Consider the following 17,921-nt stretch of genomic DNA (forward strand, 5'->3'; position numbering starts at 1 on the left):
CACTGCAAGGCACTTGTTTATTATCTTTATCTTTTCTCACAAATTCTCCATTTTAGTTTTTATTTTTTATTTTGATAAGTAAAATCTCCATTTTATTTTGATTTATATTTGAATTGCATAACTAATTTTCCAAGTTGAGGACAGCCAAACTCAGGTTTTCCCCTTCGGAACTACTCTTCGTTAATCACTGATTCTACTGACTTCGGAATCACTTGTCGTCGATTCACCTCTAACGCTCAGTGTTCAATTCTAGTGCCTTCAGAATCACCAAAAACACCAATTCACGCCAACGCATCAGTAACTGAGAAAATCATGTATATTGTGAAGCTTTTAGGCTTATCAACCCCAATAAGATAAGATAAAATAAAAAACAGTAAAACAAATCAAAACTAGAATTGTGTCTCGCAAACACACATGACAAGTTACGACTTCACTATGCCAACACAGACTGCTTCTTAAAGAGAAGGTGATACACAAACACCGACCCAAGTCATTCAGCAAAGCAAACTATGATGGATCCTCCGATTAATACACACATAAATACACATAACTAATCAGTATAACTAATTTGCACGTATCATTGCATCAAAACTTTTGCTCTCCAAAAGCCAGACATCCATGACCCAACTAGAAACCATGTGAACTCTCCCCCCTATAGTGAAGTCCCCCAAGGAACTCACAACAAGCGCTGCCATAAAGACAAGGATTTGGAACTAAAATTGTCATCCAAAGATCCATTTAAGGCCTAAAACAGGATTACTGACTTAAAGATAACATAAGAGTGCTGGGAACTAAGTGCATATTTTACCTATCGTATTCTCTTTTTCAATCCCTAATGCTTCAACTGCAATTTCGAAGAGTACAACTAATCAAAATAAATAAATAAACAACGTAACAAGGCATTACAAGTTTTGGCTTCCATTAACAAATTATCAACTTTGCACATTATGCACTATGCTTTTCAACAAAAACAACACTCGACAACAAGAAAAAACCAGAAGTAATGGGGAATCATATTCACGCATATCTGCAACAAATCCCATGATACAGAAAGAAACAAAGACATAATGCATGCATTCAAATGCCCAAACACCAAACATTAAACATTTTAAAAGCAAAGGGGACAACCAAATACCGAATATTACTTCCATTTACTGATAAATCCCTAATATTAACATCTAAATATGCATGGACCTTGAGCACAAACATCAAAATAAATATAAAACATCAATACTGAATATTGCTTCCATTCTATAAGAAATCCATGAAGCAAACATCATATGCTATTTCTAAGTGACCCGGTAAACCTATAAAAAAGAGTACCAATTTCCACGAGAATTATGTCTATCAAGAAGCCTGTGAGAGTACCCTATATAAAATTGCAAGGAATACAAGTGCATGCTAAAACCATGAAGAGTTGTACCAATTCAGTTCAAAATATCACTAAGAGAGAGAACAGCATATAAATCAAGAAACAAGCATACGCAATCAATCCGCGGTGCTCGTCTCCACAGGAAGCCAACTCCACCAGCAGCCTGGTGCAAACCCACGTCGACCATATCACGAAAACCCCTGCCATGGCGAAAATTGCCACCCCACCTTGAGGAAGAAACAGTGAGACAGCTGATAAAATCACAATAGGCAACAGACAGTATCCAATCAAGCTCAAACACCGATACAAGTCCAAATTCCCGTTTCGTCCTGCCAACATATTGAACACAACATACAAAAACAAAGACGCCACGGTCACCCACCCCAATATGATCCCAAAATGTAGCTTCCCAGCGAGTAATTGAAACAATCCAAACGCCATCAAGAACAGAAATGGGCCTGACAAGTCTGCGTCTTCGTGAAGATCGACCTTTACTCTAAAAGGGTTCATAATCGAGACTGTCTTGTTCCAAATTTGCTTAGTATTTATTCCAAGCTCTTCGAGTAGGGGCGGCTCGTCCTCAAATGCGCCGCCGATTCCAACACTGCTGCCACTGCTGCCGGCGAATTGAGGATTGGAAAATGAGGTTGAGGCTGCGGCAGAACTCATATCGAATGACATGAAAGGGATGCTAGGGTTTGCGGACCGCGGTGGCTGAAACGGCGCCGTTGGAAGCCGCCGCTGTTGCGCTCCGGTACCGGGGTTCCCGCCGGAAGGGAAAACCACCGGCGGGACACTGAATTGTTTCGCCATGACCGAATATTAGGGTTTTTGGTGATCCGAATCTATGAGAATTATATAAATTGTGCCGAAAATTGGGGATTTTAGGCCAACAATGTAATGAAACAGAGTGAGATTTGAATTTGAGAGATCTGGTAGATATGTAAAGTGAAAAGGCAAGTAGGAAAAAGAAAAAAAAGAGAGTAGGGGTTTGAGATTTTGAATCTAGGGTTGAGATGGATAGTTTAGAAATCGAAAGAGGACTGAAGAGATCTACCTAAATCAACATACATGATATATCATGTACTAGATGACAGAGATCGAAAATCATCTAGCGGTTTCGTGATTTGTGCATGGAGGAGTTGTACTTGTACGGACTGGTGGCTTTCATCGAACCGGCGTAATTTTGCTGTATTTGTCACCATGAAAATCGTAGTTGTAGCCCTTGTAGGTAATCCATGTCTTAAAGATTAAGATTTCTTATCCTTTTGTTTTTTTAAAAAAAATTAATTTAATTTAAATATTTATATACGATTTCTTCTTTTTTCTATTATTAAAATTAAATATTTAAATGTGTTTTATATACATAGTTTTTAAAAGTTAGTCCACGACTTCGGTTCTATTTGTTTGTTTTAATGTAGAATATATTTTTTTATTTTTGGCACGTAAATACTTTTTACGGAAAAAAAATATATTAAAATTTAATAATAATAATTTATTTATTAATTTTTAATAAGTTATTTTACGTTTTTTACCCAATAAACTCAATCTCAATTTCAATTTAAACCTTTGCCACACATAAAAATATTTATATATTACTTAAAAATATATATATTTTTTTTTTACTAAAAAAATATTGTACATATAAACAAATTAAGCCTTCATGCCAAGAAATTTGTTGAAAAAAAAAAAAAATTGTGCCAGGTGGAAGAGCCATTGAATATTTTTAATTGTTCAATTATTGAGACTCTTAGGTGCGACTAATTTGAATTAGGTAATATTATGCAAGTGACTTCTGGAATAGATTTAAAGGTGGCGTCGTCTGGTTAAGTCACCATCTATGCATACTTGTAAAGCACGAAGCTAGCTTTTTCTTCTCTTTTATCTTGTGCATACCATTCCAAGTGTGCGTTTTCCTCTATTTTTTTTTTTTTTTTTTGAGGTGCAGGTCGTCCATCCCTTTGCTTCGAATAGGGATGGCAATGAGAGCGAGTTTGGACAATTGTACCCTCCCCCATTTCTACAATTGTTTAAAAATTTCGTTCTCGTTTTCGTCCAAAACCGCAAAAATAGGAGTATTTTTCACCCCATTCCCGTAACCGTTTAATATTTTTACCCCCGTGGATATCCGCCCCGCCTCATTTAAGAGCATAATTTATTTATAGTTTAAATAGATTTGCTCTCTTTTTTTTCCCCTCAACTTCAATTCTTCACCATTACAAATTTCTTTTTAATCAAATTTATTTTTTACTTTAATATTGTTATATAAGGTACTTAATATATGGTGAAAAATAGATATACTAATGAAATATAGGTACTTAAGTAATTTGCCTATCTAAACGGGGCGGGGCGGGGCGACCTCTATGATACCTCTCGGATCCGAGACGCGGGTTGATCAGATCCGAGCCCAAACCCGAGGGATATCAAAGAATTACAGTATTTAAATCGAACACGGAATACAAAGTGAAATACGAAATAATATAATAAATTAAAAGAAACTAAAAGAAAATCCTTGTAACATAATTAATCAAATCCGATAATCCAAAACTCCATAAGTTTACAACTCGGGAATCCATCCATTTGACCCCTTATTAAAAATTCTCAAACCAAAACTGAAGTAATAGAAATAAAATCCAAAACTAACATAGAGAAGATTCATACATATTCGGAGGAATGAATATCTGTATCTGCTCTGCATGTCCAAGCTCTAACCCTGGAACTGACGACTACCTGAAAAAATAAAGGAGTGGGTCAGGCCCACATGCAAGTCTTGATCTACTACGATCCAAACAGTAATCCGATACGCAGATACATCCTAAGAAGACTCAACAATATCTAGAGTAGTCCATATATGTATATAGTACACACTATAGGACGTTCGCTAGTCCAGTAGGTTTGTCTCAGCCTGAATAGAAGGCAACATGCAAATACACACCCTAAGGTAGGCATGAGTACCTAGACCTACTAGGAAACAACACCTACGTCCAGTTATCCATCCTAGGCAATATACGCGCCCTAGCCATGGTCCTGAGACTCAAGCTCATACCATGGCACATATAACAAATATATAAAGTCCGTACTCCTTCTAATGCAGAATATCATCCATCTGTGTAATGGTCTGATATATGTTTAATGAATCCATCCTGAAACCATAGTAGGTCATTCAATTCACAATTGATATGACACATGTAGGTGATGGACTTAACCTTTATGATTAATCCATACCTTAATCCAAGTTAGGTAGAACTTAGTGTTTGAACTAGTCCATACCTAGTATGTCACCATCCCATACCGATACATACAATCCTCTAGTGAACACAGTTGACAAAACAATATCAAATAGTCATCAACCACACTCCAGAATATGCACAAGATAAATTTAATGCATGTACATAAATATTGGGCATTCATTATAGAGCCCAAAATCCAAATCCAATAATGTAAACTGCTACAATAAATTTAAGCAATCACATTCACCAACATAGTCCAGGAGTTGATACCGTTAATAGGATTTTAAGCATCAGTTACATCCAAGCTAAGCATAGGAAATTTTAGTTAATTCGCTATACTTATAATACTATAGAAATATGATTTATATTTATAGTTAAACCATATATAACAATCTTGCTAAGCTCCAGTATATAAATTTAGCAGATCCTCCGACATTGCCCATGAATTAATACAATTTCATACAATTGAAATACCAATTAAGTCCATACCACGTATACTTGATTTTAATTAACTTCACCTTACCTATAACATTAGAAAAAAATATGGTTATATATAATTAGATCATATTTAAAAGCCTTGATAAGTTCCAGTATATAAACCTAGCAAAACAGTTACAATAGTACAATTTTTCTCAAACTGTATGCTACTTCATTTTCCTAATACCATAATGTACCAATGTTTTCTAATAGTTTCATAAGTTCCTAGCAGTTAATTACATCAAAGAAAAACAATTAAACAATTTAAGAAAAGTCTGTACAGCCCAAACAGTCCCCAAACAATGAAAAAAACTCGTTTCTGTGCGTTTTAAGAAGGAACAGGCTCCCAAAATTGGGAGCCTGCTCTATTTTTTATCTAGAGCCGGCTCTAGGCTCTTAGAGCCGGCTCCAAGAATACCAAGAGCCGGCTCCACCTCTTTGGGAGCCGGCTCTAAGGAATTGGGAGCCTGCTCTCCCTATCCTTAGCAGCCGTTGTCCGTTCTAGCTTCATCTTCTCCAATTTCGATGATTACAGAACCTCTGTAATGTGTTCTAATTCTTGTTCTAGGCTTCAACTCAGTCCTAGGTTCATCTTAAATCTCTTAGATCCAATCCCAACATGTATAGGATCTACTTTTTAAAGCCACGAACACAGAACCTCTGTTAGAAATTTTTAAGCAAGTTTTTACAGATTTAATTCCAATTAATATTGTGCAATTAAATACTGTTCTATGGACTTGTTTCAAAGTTCAAAATCAGTCCCAGATTACTTACGAGGCATCCAATTATAATACTAAGCTCAACTAGAACAATGCTTAATTGTAAAACACAGAAGAAACAAAGAACAGAATCTCAAAGGTAATACAAAGCAATTATATCAACGAGCCTAACAAAATTCATACATGCATAACAAACTTGTTTTAATGTTTATTTAAATCCATTATATCCTTGATTTAATCCCTGGAGTCTAAACTAGGCATGCACAGAACATGAATTAAAGGGAAAGAGAAGAACAGAGACTTGCCTGCAATTTCAGATTTTAAAACTGTAAACCACCGTCTCTGAGTTCTCCGTCAACGTTGTCGACTACAGTTCTACACCTCCGGCACTCTTGGTTCACTCCAGAAGCAACCCCGTTCCCTTCTCTTTGAACCTCTCTATTAAACCCTCAAAGATCTCTCACTCTGTTGCTCTCTGTTTCTAGGTACGTGAACAAAGGTTTATGTATTTGTTTTTCTAAAACTCTAAACCCACATAAGATATATATTTATAGAACCCTTTAACCTAATTCTAATACGTTTGCAACCAAGAAAACAAAACCCTAAAATCCACTCCCGAACTATGTCGGCGTGTAAAATAAATCCTAATAATACAACCACAAATAACATTAAAATGTAGACCCACATAGGCACGTAAATAATAAAAACTTAACAATACAATTCAGTGAATAAAACAAACCAAAAATACATTTAAATTTACCAATTAAAACAAAAGCAATTAATACAATAAAATGAGCAATTAAATAGATAAAAACAAATAAACATGAAATTAAAACAATTAACTTAATAAAAACGCAATTAAATACAATAACTAAATTCCAGAACTGTCCTTTTAAAATTAGGGGTATTACATTCTTCCCCCCTAACAAAAGGAATTCCGTCCTCGGAATTCGCTCTTACCTTCTTCCTATAATTCAGGAAACTGCGAGCGAATGCCATCCTCCTGTTCCCAAGTGGACTCAGCCTCATTGTGATGACTCCACTGCACACGAACTAAAAAGGATAACCTTGTTATGAAGGATTTAGTCCCGACGGTCAACAATACAACACAGTGACTCTAAATAGGTTGCATTCGGCTACAACTCAATCTCCCCAATATCAATATGGTGATACCGAACCTCATCTCGCAGAAATTTCCGCAACATGGAAACATGGAACACATTTGTGAACGCGATCCAAAGTATCTGGAAGTGCTAACCTATAAGCAACTGCTCCAACGCGATCCGTAAGCATGAATGGTCCGACAAACCGCAGTGCCAACTTCCCTTTCTTCCCAAAGCGCATAACACCTTTCATAGGCGACACTTTGAGTAGAACCTGATCTCCAACTCTAAACTCTAAAGCACGAGTACGCCGATCAGTATAACTCTACTGCCTACTCTGAGCAGTACGCATGTAATCCCTAATAAGAGCGATATTCTCAGTAATATCCTTAATAAACTCAGGACCCAAGAATCTGCTCTCTCCAACCTCCATCCATCAAACAAGCAATCAACACGGTCGACCGTACAATGCTTCCACAAAATCCATAGATATACTCTCCCATTTCCACTCCGGTATCGGTAGTGGTTGTAAAGCTCCTGGCGGCCTCTGGTGATCAATCTTAACCATCTAACAAGTACTACACTGAGAAACAAATAGAGCAATGTCCCTCTTCATACCTGCCCACCAAAACTGCCGCTTCATATCCTGATACATCATGTCTCCGCCTGGATGAACAGAGAACTCAGAGTGGTGAGTCTTAGTCATCACATCCTTCCTCAAATCATCAACAAAAGGTACCACTAAACGTCCCTTGTACCTCAAACCTCCGTCAGTCCTAACATGATAAAATGGAACCTCCCCAGAAGCTATCTCTGCAACTTTGTCGATACTCTGCTGATCGGTGAGTTGTGCTTGTAAAACCTTGCTAATGATGGAAGGTGTAACCACTATGCAAACCATAAAAGCGTCCGATAACTCATCTACATTCTTCAAAGCATTCCACTCAGTGGTGAATAAGACAGAAAGACTACCAACAGGTCGGCGACTGAATGCATCCGCCACCACATTCGCTTTTCCTAGATGGTACTATATAGAAAAGTGATAGTCCTTTACAAACTCCCACTATTTTTGCTGTCTCATATTCAGCTCCCGTTGAGTGAACAAATACTGCAGACTCTTGTGATCGCTAAATATTCTAAGGGATTCACCCAACAGATAATGCCTCCAAATACGTAAGGCAAAGACCACTGCTGCCAATTACAAATCATGTGTTGGATAATTAAGCTCATGAGGCTTAAGCTTCCGAGATCCATAAGAAATCGGTTGCTCCTCCTGCATCAAAACACATCCAAAACCCAGCAACGAAACATCCATGTAGACAATATACTCTATCCCGCTCTATGGAGTAGCCAAAATCGGTGCAGAAGTCAATTTCCTTTTCAGCTCATGAAAAGCTCGCTGACAGTGCTCATCCCACACAAACTGTACACCCTTCCTGGTCAAATGAGTGAGTGGTTCTGCTATCTTGGAGAACCCCTGGATGAACCTCCTGTAATATTCTGCCAGACTGAGGAAACTCCGAATCTCAGTAGGTGATGTAGGTTGTCCCCACTCAACCACCGCTGAAACATTGGCCGGATCCACCGCTATTCATTTTCTGACACCACGTGACCCAAAAACTTCACCTCCCATTGCCAAAATTCACACTTCTCGAACTTGGCATACAACTGGTGTTTACGAAGTGTCTGCAACATAATCCGTAGATGTCTAGCATGGTCGTCCTCGGACCTCGAATAAATCAAAATATCATCTATGAAGACAATGACAAATTGATCCAAGTAAGCCCTGAAGACTCTATTCATCAACTCCATGAAAACCGCTGGTGCATTAGTTAACCCGATCGGCATCACACGAAACTCATAAGATCCATATCTAGTGAGAAACGCCGTCCTTGGAACATCCTACTCCCGAACCCGAAGTTGATGATACCCCGACCGCAGATCAATCTTAGAGAAATAGGTAGCTCCCTTCAACTGATCAAACAAGTCATCAATCCTGGACAAAAGATACTTGTTACGAATCGTAACCTTGTTCAACTCCATGTAATCTATACACAGGCGAAGCGAACCATCATTCTTCTTCACAAATAAAACCGGTGCTCCCCAGGGTGAAGTACTCCTATGAATGAAACCTTGGCTGAGTAATTGCTGAATCTAATCCCTCAGCTCTCTCATCTCCACTGGTGCTATCATGTATGGTGCCCTAGCAATAGGCGTAGTGCCCGGAGCTAAGTCTATAACATAGTCGATCTTGCAACTAAGTGGCAACCCTGGAATCTCTTGAAATACATCTAGGAACTCCTGTACAATTGGTAGGTTATCCAATGATATAGTAACCTCCTCCTCTACATGGAACAAATAGGTGTTAATGTCCCCGTTAAAACGTGGCATAGCAACGATGTAAACATCCGGACTAGGTATGGTAACTACAATAGACCCATCCAAAAATAACTAACTTGAGCATGGTAGTGAACCAATCCGTCCCAGTATCCCGTCATAAGTGTGTATGTCCAGGACAAAAGATTGGCTAGAAATCCGAGTCTACCAATATCTAGTGTCACAGGCACATCACTTTCACGAAAAATAGCAGTATTGCCCAATAATGTAGAAATATCCTGAGGTCTACTGCAGACGTGTGTCACCAACCAATCCATGAAAATTCCCTATTTCTAAATACTTCGTAGAGCAAAACACATAAGGTAAAATGGAATGCTCCGCAATCGTCTCATTTTTAGATTATTATTCCATCCTGGGAATGCCTCCTTCTAAACCAAACCTACCATATTAATTTACACAAGTTCTTTTATAAACTTCTTGGTAATCAATCTGTCTCCACACCATTTATTTACAAGCAACTATTTGTTTGCCTGTTCCATAAACCCCAATCACTCCACTGGGATAATCATCTAGTAATGCAACATAATCACCCCAATATAGTTTAATAAAACCATATATAACACGAAAATGCTATCACACAACATAATAAAGATAGCCAAAACCGCTAGTTCACTTTATTAAGAACTTTTCCAAAGCATAAACTGTCAAACGAACAATCATAAAGTATTCTTTAACAGAATCCTAGTGTACATGATTAAATCCGTACTACACCTTTACTAGTACCTCTTCTGCTACCAGTAATTAAAAGCACTATTAAAAAAGCAGTCATCCTTGAACTCCGGTGCCCTCCATCTTGGATGCTTCGGTATCTCCTCCATCCTGATCTTCTTTGGGGTCTTCCTCTCCGCTTGGTTCAGCTTTGAGCACCACCAAAGTTGTTTTAGGTCCACAGTATGATGGCCAATCTCGCACACAAGAACCTTTCCTTGACTTGTACTCCAAAACAACTCCTATTGGAATCAATTCCTTAGTCTCCAATTCTGCCTTCTTGATCGGCCTTCATAGGGGAATCGTCGGAGTAACCTTCCTCGGCCTTGGGCCCTTCTTTGCTTTCAATGCGGCTCTTATCCTCTTCCTAGTGCCAAACATTCTGCAATTACAGAATATCCTTGACATCAGTACTTTCTAAACGAACCGTAAAGGAATATTATGAATCCTAAACTTAAGCTCTAATCAAGAGAAAACGCTACGCGGAAGTCTTATACGATAAAATCCTAGGGACACTTAAACCTGGAGTACTCTGATACCAACTGTGATACCCCTCGGATCCGAGACGCGGGTTGATCAAGTCCGAGCCCAAACTCGAGAGATATCAAAGAATTACAGTATTTAAATCGAACACGGAATACAAAGTGAAATACGAAATAATATAATAAGCTGAAAAAAACTAAAAGAAAATCCTTGTAACATAATTAATCAAATCCGATAATCCAAAACTCCATAAGTTTACAACTCCGGAATCCATCCATTTAACCCCTTATTAAAAATTCTCAAACCAAAACTGAAGTAATATAAATAAAATCCAAAGCTAACATAGAGAAGATTCCTACATATTCGGAGGAATGAATATCTGTATCTACTCTGCACGTCCAAGCTCTAACCCTGGAACTGACGACCACCTGAAAAAATAAAAGAGTGGGTCAGGCTCACATGCAAGTCCTGATCTACTACGATCCAAACAGTAATCCGATACGCAGATACATCCTAGGAAGACTCAACAATATCTAGAGTAGTCCATATATATATATAGTACACACTATAGGACGTTCGCTAGTCCAGTAGGTCTGTCTCAGCCTGAATAGAAGGCAACATGCAAATACGCACCCTAAGGTGGGTATGAGTACCTAGACCTATCAGGGAACAATACCTATGTCCAGTTATCCATCCTAGGCGATATACGCACCCTAACCATGGTCCTGAGACTCAAGCTCATACTATGACACATATAATAAATATAAAAAGTCCGTACTCCTTTTAATACAGAATATCATCCATTTGTGTAGTGGTCTGATATATGTATAATGAATCCATCCTGAAACTATAGTAGATCATTCAATTCACAATTGATATGACACATGTAGGTGATGGACTTAACATTTATGATTAATCCATACTTTAATCCAAGTTAGGTCAAACTTAGTGTTTAAACTAGTCCATACCTAGTATGTCACCGTCCTATTCCGGTACATACAATCCTCTAGTAAACACAGTTGACAAAACAATATCAAATAGTCATTAACCACACTCCAGAATATGCACAAGATAAATTTAATGTATGTACATAAATATTAGGCATTCATTATAGAGCCTAAAATCCAAATCCAATAATGTAAACTGCTACAATAAATTTAAGCAATCACATTCACCAATATAGTCCAGGAGTTGATACCGTTAATAGGATTTTAAGCATCAGTTACATCTAAACTAAGCATAGAAAATTTTAGTTAATTCACTATACTTATAATACTATAGAAATATGATTTATATTTATAGTTAAACCATATATAACAATCTTGCTAAGCTCCAGTATATAAATCTAGCAGATCCTCCGACATTGTCCATAAATTGATACAATTTCATACAATTGAAGTACCAATTAAGTCCATACCACGTATAGTTGATTTTAATTCATTCACCTTACCTATAACACTGGAAAAAAATATGGTTATATATAATTAGATCATATTTAAAAGCCTTGATAAGTTCCAGTATATAAACCTAATAAAACAATTGCAATAGTACAATTTTTCTCAAACTGTATGCTACTTCATTTTCCTAATACCATACTGTACCAATGTGTTCCAATAGTTTCATAAGTTCCTAGCAGTTAATTACATCAAAGAAAAACACTTAAACAATTTAAGAAAAGTCTGTACAGCCCAAACAGTCCCCAAACAATGAAAAAAAACTCGTTTCTGTGCGTTTTAAGAAGGAGCAGGCTCTCAAAATTGGGAGCCTGCTCTATTTTTTATCTAGAGCCGGCTCCAAGAACACCAAGAGCCGACTCCACCTCTTTGGGAGCCAGCTCTAAGGAATTGGGAGCCTGCTCTCCCTCTCCTTAGCAGCCGTTGTCCGTTCCAGCTTCATTTTCTCCAATTCCGGTGATTACAGAACCTCCATAATGTGTTCTAATTCTTGTTCTAGGCTTCAACTCAGTCCTAGGTTCATCTTAAATCTCTTAGATCCAATCCCAACATGTATAGGATCTATTTTTTAAAGTCACAAACACAGAACCCCTGCTAGAATTTTTTAAGCAAGTTTCTACAGATTTAATTCCAAAAAATATTGTGCAATTAAATACTGTTCTATGGACTTATTTCAGAGTTCAAACTAAATCCCAGATTACTTACAAGGCATCCAATTATAATACTAAGCTCAACTAGAACAATGCTTAATTGTAAAACACAGAAGAAACAAAGAACAGAATCTCAAAGGTAATACAAAGCAATTATATCAACGAGTTTAACAAAATTCATACATGCATAACAGACTTGTTTTAATGTTTATTTAAATCCATTATATCCTTGATTTAATCCCTGGAGTCTAAACTAGGCATGCACAGAACACGAATTAAAGGGAAAGAGAAAAGCAGAGACTTGCCTGTAATTTCAGATTTTGAAACTGTAAACCACCGTCTCTGAGTTCTCCGTCAACGGTGTCAACTACAGTTCTACACCTTCGGCACTCTTGGTTCAATCCAGAAGCAACCCCGTTCCCTTCTCCTTGAACCTCTCTATTAAACCCTTAAAGATCTCACACTCTGTTGCTCTCTGTTTCTAGGTACGTGAACAAAGGTTTATGTATTTGTTTTTCTAAAACCCTAAACCCACATAAGATATATATTTATAGAAACCTTTAACCTAATTCTAATACATTTACAACCAAGAAAACAAAACCCTAAAATCCACTCCCTAACTATGTCGACGTGTAAAATAAACCCTAATAATACACCCACAAATAACATTAAAATGCAGACCCACATAGGCACGTAAATAATAAAAATTTAACAATACAATTCAGTGAATAAAACAAACCAAAAATACATTTTAATTTACCAATTAAAACAAAAACAATTAATACAATAAAATAAGTAATTAAACAGATAAAAACAAATAAACAGGCAATTAAAACAATTAACTTAATAAAAACGCAATTAAATACAATAACTAAATTCCAGAACTGTCCTTTTAAAATTAGGGGTATTACAACCTCCCCCCGCCCCCGCACCAAACCCGTGCGGGTTTTTATTACATCAAATCATCTCTGCCCAAATAAGTAAAACGGTCCCCCAAAACCACCAAAAACGGTGCGGGATGGAGCGGTAACCACGGGACGGGTCAAATTCCCATCCCTAGCTTTGAACAAATGATTCTTGGGGACAGGCAATAAGTAAAACACATTACCAATTAGGTTCTGCTGAGGATTTAGTCTGCCTGTAGTCATCAAAGAGCCTTGAATATACAGGTTGACTGTAAAAAGCTACCAAAACAAAGAAAATCATTCTTCTTTGGCGCTCTGACTATGTGGGCATGGAAGATTCCCATAAATAGTCTGGTTATCTTAAAATTGAATTGATACTCTTTATAGCTATCTGTTGGGAACGGAGGCATTAAAAGCATAAACTTTGGGTGAGATTTGTAATAGATTCCGCTAATAATTTTTTGCGGATCTCTAGAAGAGCGTTTTTCTATCCGTAAGGAGTTGAACGTGGTATATTTACTTTCTCAAATCTGTTTCCGGGTGAATGAGAAATTAGCTCCAAAGTGTGGTGTTTTGATAAGCCTAAATGGGTATGCAAAATGTAAGAAGTGTTTGTCCCACATGGAAAAAATGTTGAAACCAATTAAAATTTAAATAAGCCAAACTTAGGCTTGGGCTTGGGCTTGGGCTTGGGTTTAGGTCTAATTGTAAAGTCCAATTATTCTTTTTACTAAATAGGATCTTGGATTGGGCTTTTAATTTTGGGCTGGGCTTATTTATATGGGTGGTTGGTTTTTGAATTTAAATTAAAAGTTAGTTTTTTTTCCAAAGGGTTGCATCTATTTCTAAAGGGTTGTATCTGTTTTTCAAATAGTTACATCTGTTTCTAAACGGTTGCAACTCAAAACTAACAGACACCATGTGAACCATCGCAACCTATTGGAATGGATGTGTCTCTTGGTGAACAGACACCATGTGAACCATTGCAACCTATTGGAATAGATGTGTCTAGTGGTGAACAGACACCATATGAACCATTGCAACCTATTGGAATAGATGTGTCTAGTGGTGAACAGACACCATGTGAACCATTGCAACCTATTACAATGGTTGTGTCCAGTAATGAAGAGATACACCCAATCCGAAAAGGCATTTCTGTTTCTATAAATACCCCCTTTTGGATCATTTGCAAGTTGTTCATTTTCATTTTCTTCTATCTCCCTCTCTAGACTTGAACCCAACCTAAGTGGGTTCAAATCATAGGTTAAGTGGTCCGAACCACTTAAACCCTAATTCAATTTCATCGAGCCATATTAAGATTGGTCCGAACCATTTGATTCGGATTACACCCAATTCAGCATTTATATAGCATAGATGCATTTTTGAGTTAGAAAAAGTATTATACAGAGAAGGTTCACCGTATTAACGAGTTTTTAGTGCTGCTACTGGTGGATGTAGACCGTTGTATCCTAGGAGATAGACGCCACTGAGTCCGTTAGCATCATAGCAGGGCGAATCTGTCTTAAGGACATAGTATCCAATACTAGCCTCGATCCAGGTTCTTTATTTATTATTATTATTTTATTGCTTTATTTTTCATATTTAATTAAATATAGAGTTGCATATTTAATTAATGATTTCTTAACATATTTTTAATTAACTTATGACATATTAGTTTAAGATTTGTTATATCTTAAATGTCACATGAAGCATATATTTACCAACAATCTTAAGACAGAATCATTCCTTGCGTAAATTTTATCATATACTTCTATTTAAGATATAAACAAGTAGATATTATACTAATAGTTGAGATATAATAAAACAATATTATATACATTATTATATGATAATATGTTAAATATTAATATGTTCAATATTATGTGAAATTAAAGCATGTTATATAAGTAAATTATTGAATTATTTATATAATTCAATATTGGTTGAATTATTTTAATTTTGTAATATGATATTATGAAGTATATGACATTACCTTAAACATGTGCCAACTAGAGGTGGAAAAAGGTAATTCGTTACTTTTATCAATGGTTGCACAAGATACTGTTCTGTATATTTGCTACGAAGCAAAGATGAAACCTTAGAAATGTGACACCATATGAATTATGGAAAGGTTGAAAACCTTCCTATAAATTCTTAAAAGTGTGGGGGTGTTTATTTAAGGTTGCAGTTCCTACTCCTAAGAAAGTTAAAGTGGAATCTAAAATGTGACGACCTTGTAAATGGGTGTGTCGTGAACTAGTGTAAAAGGCACCGACAGACTACCATACCGGGTGAGTTACAGGTACACAGTCCCACATCGCTTAGGGAAAGGAAATGTGAAGTATTTTTATGTGGTGGCGTTATCTCCAATTGGTATGAAGGCCTTCTGGGATAAAACCCAAGAAAAAGTCATGCAGGCTCAGGCCTAAAGTGAATAATATCATACCATGTGGTGGAGTGGATCACTATATAAAACATTTGATAGGTTATACTCATAATAGTATTGCATATCATTTTCTTATGCATAAATCATACAATGAAAATAAAGATGAGCTTAGAGGTAGTAAGAAGGGTAGAACTTCCAAATCTTTTATTCCTGATTTTCTAACATGTTATTGGAGAATGAGCCACAAAGCTTTAAGGAAGCAAATTATTCTCTTGATTATTATTAATTTTGTATAAGTTCATGAGTGGTTTGTGTATTTAATATAATAGACAAAAATTGACTAATTTAGCTATGTTAATTCTCCCGATAGTCAAGGGAAAAAGATCTATATTAGTGTCTAAGACACGTATATATGTGAATGGGCTAAATAGGAAAAGATTTTTCGATAACTCTAAAGAGTTTAATGGAAAATGTTATGGATACGCTAAACTAGTACACTGAGACAAGTTAAATCAAGCTAGTTAACTCTAACGTACAATTTAGCTAAAAGCTAAAATGTTACTGAGTTGCAAACTACTTAGCTTAGCTATAAACTAAAATGATTAATGAGGTGCACAAAACCTAAGAGGAAGAGAAAAATCTGTTAGTTGGTTCTAACTCTCAACTCGGTAGTAAAAAACATGAGGGTGATGAGTAGTCATTTTAGCCATAAGCTATTTGAGCTATACATCATATCTGCTTATGTAGGAGGGAATAATACTACTTGTAAAGTAGTAGTTTTTGAAGAATATTCTTCAAAACAAATTACTCTACTACCAAGATAGACTACTTAGATAAGTGTGTACTAAAGTTATGAGCTACTAGAATTGATAGCTAAACAAACTTAACTTCAAGCTAGCGGTAATAGCTGAGAAGTGGGTGCTCATCATAACCTAGTAGTGAGATATGAGAAGAGTGTGTAATAATACTTGAGAAGTGAGTGCTCACTCTGTGGTGATTGTATCCAAAGCTTAAATAATAAGATAATTATTTGCTTAAATGATTGAGTTATGTGATGTGTGACACATGAAATATTATAACATGTTAATATGACTGACTTAACATGAACTTTAACATGAATAACTTAATTCATAAATATAAGAGATGTAGAAGCAAATATTAATTAAAGCCTATTGTAATTAATATCTCTAGCATTAATTCACAGTAACGTAAGTGACATATTATAAGAACAAGTTAGAGATAAAGTGAATACATATGTACTAGAGACTGTTATACATGCTTGTTAAGAAGCGAATATTGAACCTTAAAAATGTAGATGAGGTAAAATATTTAATATATGGTATTTCAAGAGTTGAAAAATTATAAGAAATATATCATATGTAAAATTTTAGGATTATCCCAAAGTTGTGGGGGGATATTGTCCATAGATGAAATTTGCTATGAGTTACCTCACCAGATAAGAAATATTTATAAATGTAGGGTTCTTAATCCTAAGAGATTTTGGATAGAATCAAATATCATTTAGAGTATTATAACAATAGTGCATGTTATTTCCTATAAGGAAAATATTATGTAACAACTAAAAGAGCACTTTTTCCAATTGAAGTGCTGAGTTATTTGTTCCAGTTGAAAAGTCAAGTGTGGAAGCTCATAAGTCCTTGAATGGATTAAAGCTACTACAAAGACAATGACATAAATGTGATGCATAAGTCATTGTATGCCTTAAAAAAATTAATGATATACTAATTAGTATATTTGATATGAAAGATTTAACATCTGATAACGTAATATATTCTCAACAGAATGAGATTGAGATTATACTAGTTATGATAACAAAACCGTAGCTAAATTTTGTAGATGTAAATCTCAAATATAAATACTAGTCAAAGTATATCATTGGTTGAGATTACAAGGCATCTTAATAACTGTGTTTAATTACACATTTTCAATCCAGGATCGGATTACTGAAAAATAACAAATTGGGTAGTTGAGATACACCCTAAGTCCAATATTGCATAGATTGAGGTATCTAACTGA

General features: G+C 36.0%; 1 protein-coding gene across 1 annotated transcript; it reads right to left on the minus strand.

Moving 5' to 3' along the window:
• Positions 1 to 1,132: 1,132 nt before the first annotated feature.
• LOC132271157 (uncharacterized) lies at positions 1,133 to 2,607 on the minus strand. Its single transcript, XM_059772446.1, has one exon. The coding sequence runs from the start codon at positions 2,183 to 2,185 to the stop codon at positions 1,433 to 1,435; it is 753 nt and encodes a 250-aa protein (XP_059628429.1). The 5' UTR covers positions 2,186 to 2,607; the 3' UTR covers positions 1,133 to 1,432.
• Between the last annotated feature and the right edge of the window lie 15,314 nt (positions 2,608 to 17,921).

This window comes from Cornus florida, unplaced genomic scaffold (assembly GCF_030987335.1).
Source record: "Cornus florida cultivar Cherokee Brave unplaced genomic scaffold, ASM3098733v1 CherokeeBrave_3.0.0_Hap2_Chr08, whole genome shotgun sequence".
Taxonomy (NCBI): domain Eukaryota; kingdom Viridiplantae; phylum Streptophyta; class Magnoliopsida; order Cornales; family Cornaceae; genus Cornus; species Cornus florida.